This window comes from Salvelinus fontinalis, unplaced genomic scaffold (genome assembly GCF_029448725.1).
Source record: "Salvelinus fontinalis isolate EN_2023a unplaced genomic scaffold, ASM2944872v1 scaffold_0286, whole genome shotgun sequence".
In the NCBI taxonomy this organism is placed as follows: Eukaryota; Metazoa; Chordata; class Actinopteri; order Salmoniformes; family Salmonidae; genus Salvelinus; species Salvelinus fontinalis.
The window spans coordinates 175,903-182,871 of record NW_026600495.1 but is presented as its reverse complement, the minus strand read 5'-3'; the positions used below and the strand labels follow the sequence as shown (position 1 = coordinate 182,871).

Sequence of the window (6,969 nt, the reverse complement as noted above, 5' to 3'; positions counted from 1 at the left end):
GTCACGGGTCATGTTGAGGGGAGGGGGAGCGGCCTGGTCACGGGTCATGTTGAGGGGCGGGGGAGGGGGAGCGGCCTGGTCACGGGTCATGTTGAGGGGCGGGGGAGGGGGAGCCGCCTGGTCACGTAATGTTGAGGGGCGGGGGAGGGGGAGCCGCCTGGTCACGGGTAATGTTGAGGGGCGGGTGGGGCGGCCTGGTCACGGGTCATGTTGAGGGGCGGGGGAGGCGCTGCCTGGTCATATGGGTCACTCTCTCCCTCTTTTTGTGTGTGTGTTAGGTATGTACTAGATGACCAGTACACTAGTTCATCGGGAGCTAAGTTCCCAGTTAAGTGGTCTCCTCCTGAAGTCTTCAACTTCTGCAAGTACAGCAGCAAGTCGGACGTCTGGTCCTTCGGTAGGTGGTCACTGTGTGTGTGGACGGTCTATTGTGTGTGTGTGTGTGTGTGTGTGTGTGTGTGTGTGTGTGTGTGTGTGGACAGTCTATTGATGTGTGTGTGTGTGTGGACGGTCTATTGATGTGTGTGTGTGTGTGGACGGTCTATTGATGTGTGTGTGTGTGGACGGTCTATTGATGTGTGTGTGTGTGGACGGTCTATTCGTGTGTGTGTGTGTTTGTGGACGGTCTATTGATGTGTGTGTGTGTGTGTGTGTGTGTGTGGACGGTCTATTGATGTGTGTGTGTGTGTGTGGACGGTCTATTGATGTGTGTGTGTGTGTGTGTGTGTGTGTGTGTGTGTGTGTGGACGGTCTATTGATGTGTGTGGACGGTCTATTGATGTGTGTGTGTGTGGACGGTCTATTCGTGTGTGTGTGTGTTTGTGGACGGTCTATTGATGTGTGTGTGTGTGTGTGTGTGTGTGTGTGTGGACGGTCTATTGATGTGTGTGTGTGTGTGTGTGGACGGTCTATTGATGTGTGTGTGTGTGTGTGTGTGTGTGTGTGGACGGTCTATTGATGTGTGTGTGTGTGTGTGTGTGTGGACAGTCTATTGATGTGTGTGTGGACGGTCTATTGATGTGTGTGTGTGTGTGTGGACGGTCTATTGATGTGTGTGTGTGTGGACGGTCTATTGATGTGTGTGTGTGTGTGTGTGTGTGTGTGTGTGTGTGTGTGTGTGTGTGTGTGTGTGTGTGTGGACGGTCTATTGATGTGTGTGTGTGTGGACGGTCTATTGATGTGTGTGGACGGTCTATTGATGTGTGTGTGTGTGGACGGTCTATTGATGTGTGTGTGTGTGGACGGTCTATTCGTGTGTGTGTTTGTGGACGGTCTATTGATGTGTGTGTTTGTGGACGGTCTATTGATGTGTGTGTGTGTGTGTGTGTGTGTGGACGGTCTATTGATGTGTGTGTGTGTGTGTGTGTGGACGGTCTATTGATGTGTGTGTGTGTGTGTGTGTGTGTGGACGGTCTATTGATGTGTGTGTGTGTGTGTGTGTGTGTGTGTGTGTGTGTGTGTGGACGGTCTATTGATGTGTGTGTGTGTGGACGGTCTATTGATGTGTGTGTGTGGACGGTCTATTGATGTGTGTGTGGACGGTCTATTGATGTGTGTGTGTGTGTGGACGGTCTATTGATGTGTGTGTGTGTGTGGACGGTCTATTGATGTGTGTGTGTGGACGGTCTATTGATGTGTGTGTGTGTGTGGACGGTCTATTGATGTGTGTGTGTGGACGGTCTATTGATGTGTTTGTGTGTGGACGGTCTATTGATGTGTTTGTGTGTGGACGGTCTATTGATGTGTTTGTGTGTGGACGGTCTATTGATGTGTGTGTGTTTGTGTGTGTGTGTGTGGACGGTCTATTGATGTGTGTGTGTTTGTGTGTGTGTGTGTGTGTGTGTGCGTGTCAGGTGTGTTGATGTGGGAGGTGTTTACAGAGGGGAAGATGCCATTTGAACACAACCCCAACCACAAGGTGGTGATGATGGTGTTAGAAGGACATCGCCTCTACAGACCCAAGAAGGCCACGCCCAACATCTATGACATCATGCTGCGCTGCTGGCACGAGGTACATCATACGCTTCCTACTTCCTGTTTTGTGAATGTTTGAGGCAGAAGATACACTAAAAACAAAATATGAATGCAACATGTAAAGTGTTTCATGAGCTGAAATAAAAGATACCAAAAATGTTCCGTACACACAAAAAGCTTATTTCTCAAATTTTGTTCACAGATTTGTTTACATCTCCTGTTAGTGAGCATTTCTCCTTTGCCAAGATAATCCATCCACCTGACAGGTGTGGCATATCAAGAAGCTGATTAAACAGCATGATCATTACACAGATGCACCTTGTGCTGGGGGCAGTTTTTAGGGAGCGTGCAAAGAGCATAGTGACGGCAGGAATGTCCACCCGAGCTTTTGCCAGAGAATTTTTAAAGTTAATTTCTCTACCATAAGCCGCCTCCAACGTTGTTTTAGAGAATTTGGTAGTACGTCCATCCGGCCTCACAACCACAGATAACGTGTATGGTGTCATGTGGGCAAGCGGTTTGCTGATTTTGCGATTTGCAGATTGGGCTGGCATAATCTACGGACAACGAAAACAATTGCATTTTATCGATGGTAATTTGAATGCCCAGAGAAACCGTGATGAGATCCTGAGGCCCGTTGTTGAGCATGATAACGCACTGCCCCATGTCGCAAGGATCTGTACACAATTCCTGGAAGCTGAAAAAATGTCCCAGTTCTGGCCTGCATCCTCACCAGACATGTCACCCGTTGAGCATGTTTGGGATGCTCTGGATCGACGTGTACGACAGAGTGTTCCAGTTCCCGCCAATATCCAGCAACTTCACACAGCCATTGGAGAGGAGCGGGACAACATTCCACAGGCCACAATCAACAACCTGATCAACTCTATGTGAAGGAGATGTGTCGCGCTGCATGAGGCAAATGGTGGACACACCAGATACTGACTGGTTTCCTGATTCACACCCCTACCTTTCTTTTGGTATCTGTGATGAACAGTTGCATATCTGTATTCCCAGTCCTGTGAAATCCATCGATTAGGACCTAATTTATTTATTTCAATTGACTGAACTGTAACTGTTGTAACTCTCCCCCACCTCTCTCTCCCCCTCCATCTCTCTCCCCCTCCATCTCTCTCCCCCTCCATCTCTCTCCCCCCTCCCTCTCTCTCCCCCCTCCCTCTCTCTCCCCCCTCCATCTCTCTCCCCCTCCATCTCTCTCCCCCTCCATCTCTCTCCCCCTCCATCTCTCTCCCCCTCCATCTCTCTCCCCCTCCATCTCTCTCCCCCCTCATCTCTCTCCCCCTCCATCTCTCTCCCCCACCATCTCTCTCCCCCTCCATCTCTCTCCCTCTCCATCTCTCTCCCCCTCCATCTCTCTCTCCCTCTCCATCTCTCTCTCCCTCTCCATCTCTCTCTCCCCCTCCCTCTCTCTCCCCCTCCATCTCTCTCCCCCCCCCTCTCTCTCCCCCCCTCCCTCTCTCCCCCCTCCCTCTCTCCCCCTCCATCTCTCTCCCCCTCCATCTCTCTCCCCCTCCATCTCTCTCCCCCTCCATCTCTCTCCCCCTCCATCTCTCTCCCCCTACATCTCTCTCCCCCTCCATCTCTCTCCCCCTCCATCTCTCTCCCCCTCCATCTCTCTCTCCCTCCCTCTCTCTCTCCCTCCCTCTCTCTCCCCCCTCCCTCTCTCTCCCCCCTCCCTCTCTCTCCCCCCTCCCTCTCTCTCTCCCCCTCCATCTCTCTCCCCCCTCCCTCTCTCTCCCCCTCCATCTCTCTCTCCCCCCCTCCCCCCCCCCCCTCTCTCTCCCCCTCCATCTCTCTCCCCCTCCATCTCTCTCCCCCTCCATCTCTCTCCCCCTCCATCTCTCTCCCCCCTCCCTCTCTCTCCCCCCTCCCTCTCTCTCCCCCCTCCATCTCTCTCCCCCTCCATCTCTCTCCCCCTCCATCTCTCTCCCCCTCCATCTCTCTCCCCCTCCATCTCTCTCCCCCTCCATCTCTCTCCCCCTCCATCTCTCTCCCCCTCCATCTCTCTCCCCCTCCATCTCTCTCCCCCTCCATCTCTCTCTCCCCCTCCATCTCTCTCCCCCTCCATCTCTCTCTCCCCCTCCCTCTCTCTCTCCCCCTCCCTCTCTCTCTCCCTCCATCTCTCTCCCCCTCCATCTCTCTCCCCCTCCATCTCTCTCCCCCTCCATCTCTCTCCCCCCTCCCTCTCTCTCCCCCCCTCCCTCTCTCTCCCCCCTCCCTCTCTCTCCCCCCTCATCTCTCTCCCCCTCCATCTCTCTCCCCCTCCATCTCTCTCCCCCTCCATCTCTCTCCCCCTCCATCTCTCTCTCCCCCTCCATCTCTCTCTCCCCCTCCATCTCTCTCTCCCCCTCCCTCTCTCTCCCCCTCCATCTCTCTCCCCCTCTCTCCCCCCCTCCCTCTCTCCCCCCTCCCTCTCTCCCCCTCCATCTCTCTCCCCCTCCATCTCTCTCCCCCTCCATCTCTCTCCCCCTCCATCTCTCTCCCCCTCCATCTCTCTCCCCCTCCATCTCTCTCCCCCTCCATCTCTCTCCCCCTCCATCTCTCTCCCCCTCCATCTCTCTCCCCCTCCATCTCTCTCCCCTCCATCTCTCTCTCCTCCCTCTCTCTCTCCCTCCCTCTCTCTCTCCCTCCCTCTCTCTCCCCCCTCCCTCTCTCTCCCCCCTCCCTCTCTCTCCCCCCTCCCTCTCTCTCTCCCCCTCCATCTCTCTCCCCCTCCCTCTCTCTCCCCCTCCATCTCTCTCTCCCCCCCCTCCCCCCCCCCCCTCTCTCTCCCCCCTCCCTCTCTCTCCCCCCCTCCCTCTCTCTCCCCCCTCCCTCTCTCTCCCCCCTCCCTCTCTCTCCCCCCTCCCTCTCTCTCTCCCTCCCCCCTCTAGAGAGCGGAGGAGAGACCATCGTTTTCTCAGATCTCCATCTTGATCTCCGACGCTCTAGAAGTGGATGGGTCCTCCTCCGCCTGAACCCACCAATCAGATCCTCTCCTCCGCCTGAACCCACCAATCAGATCCTCTCCTCCGCCTGAACCCACCAATCAGATCCTCTCCTCCGCCTGAACCCACCAATCAGATCCTCTCCTCCGCCTGAACCCACCAATCAAATCCTCTCCTCCGCCTGAACCCACCAATCAAATCGCAACCACCAGTCGGATCTCGTCAGATCCAGTGTTGATGGAGGACTGCTTGCTTAAGGTTGCAAACATTCCACTCCGCTCTCTGTACTGATGGATCTCTCGTGATGGACGATTACGGTGGATTTTGTTAGACAGAAAGTTTGCGTCCAAATACCATATACTGTTTCACCACTTCTTCAGACAGGAAACTGGACAGTCTTCTCAAAACGGACTGTATATGTTTTATCTCCCCCCCCCCCCCCCCCCCCCACAGCCTCAATTTGTCAGGGAATGGACTCTACATGGTGTCGAAAGCGTTCCACAGGGATGCTGGCCCACGTTGACTCCCAATGCTTCCCACCGTTGTGTCCAGTTGCCTGGATGTCCTTTGGGTGGTGGACCATTCTTGATTCCATACAGGAAACTGTTGAGCGTGAAAAACCCAGCAGCGATGCAGTTCTTGACACAAACCGGTGCGCCTGGCACCTACTACCGTACCCCGTTCATAGGCACTTAAATCTTTTGCCTTACCGATTTAACCTTTTTGAATGGCTTGTAGACAATCCATGTCTCAATTATCACAAGACTAAAAAATGTTTTATCTTAATCTCCTCTGTTCCATCTATACTGATTGAAGTTGATTTAACAAGTGACATCACAGCTTTTCACCTGGTCAGTCTGTGATGGGAAGGAGATCCTTCAGATCCGTCTATTCATCTTCTCATTATTTCACATGTCCTCAAAAAAAACTGACTTGTACTGTGGACAGACAGGTACGTTTTTATATTTATAAGGTAAATGTATGTGTTTAATAGTACTGCAGAAGTTTGAATGTAATTACAATAAAACGAATGACAATACTATTGTCCTGTAGGATTGTAATTCTCTGTCCATCAAGTCAATAGGGAAACAATGTTAACAGACACGGTGTTCCAGACTCCAGATAGATACCTAGTTTTAGATAGATGATCCAGACTCCAGACACGGTGTTCCAGACTCCAGATAGATACCTAGTTTTAGATGGATGTTCCAGACTCCAGATAAGGTGTTCCAGACTCCAGACAAGGTGTTCCAGACTCCAGGCACGGTGTTCCAGACTCCAGATAGATACCTAGTTTTAGATAGATGTTCCAGACTCCAGACACGGTGTTCCAGACTCCAGATAGATACCTAGTTTTAGATAGATGTTCCAGACTCCAGACACGGTGTTCCAGACTCCAGATAGATACCTAGATTTAGATAGATGTTCCAGACTCCAGACAAGGTGTTCCAGACTCCAGACACGGTGTTCCAGACTCCAGATAGATACCTAGATTTAGATAGATGTTCCAGACTCCAGATAGATACCTAGTTTTAGATAGATGTTCCAGACTCCAGATAGATACCTAGATTTAGATAGATGTTCCAGACTCCAGGCACGGTGTTCCAGACTCCAGATAGATACCTAGATTTAGATAGATGTTCCAGACTCCAGGCACGGTGTTCCAGACTCCAGATAGATACCTAGATTTAGATAGATGTTCCAGACTCCAGACAAGGTGTTCCAGACTCCAGATAGATACCTAGATTTAGATAGATGTTCCAGACTCCAGATAGATACCTAGATTTAGATAGATGTTCCAGACTCCAGGCACTGTGTTCCAGACTCCAGATAGATACCTAGATTTAGATAGATGTTCCAGACTCCAGATAGATACCTAGATTTAGATAGATGTTCCAGACTCCAGATAGATACCTAGTTTTAGATAGATGTTCCAGACTCCAGATAGATACCTAGATTTAGATAGATGTTCCAGACTCCAGGCACGGTGTTCCAGACTCCAGATAGATACCTAGATTTAGATAGATGTTCCAGACTCCAGGCACGG

At 51.8% G+C, this 6,969-nt stretch overlaps 1 protein-coding gene across 1 annotated transcript in view; it reads left to right on the top strand.

The window, feature by feature from the left end:
- The window catches only part of LOC129845388 (tyrosine-protein kinase Tec-like), a gene marked incomplete at its 5' end in the record, with an annotated part of 33,632 nt that extends 27,671 nt beyond the window's left edge, over nt 1-5,961 (top strand). The window contains 3 exons of the mRNA XM_055913299.1: nt 279-397; nt 1,854-2,011; nt 4,869-5,961. Coding sequence (XP_055769274.1) covers nt 279-397; nt 1,854-2,011; nt 4,869-4,952 — 361 coding nt within the window. The remainder of the gene's footprint in view (nt 1-278; nt 398-1,853; nt 2,012-4,868) is intronic.
- Between the last annotated feature and the right edge of the window lie 1,008 nt (nt 5,962-6,969).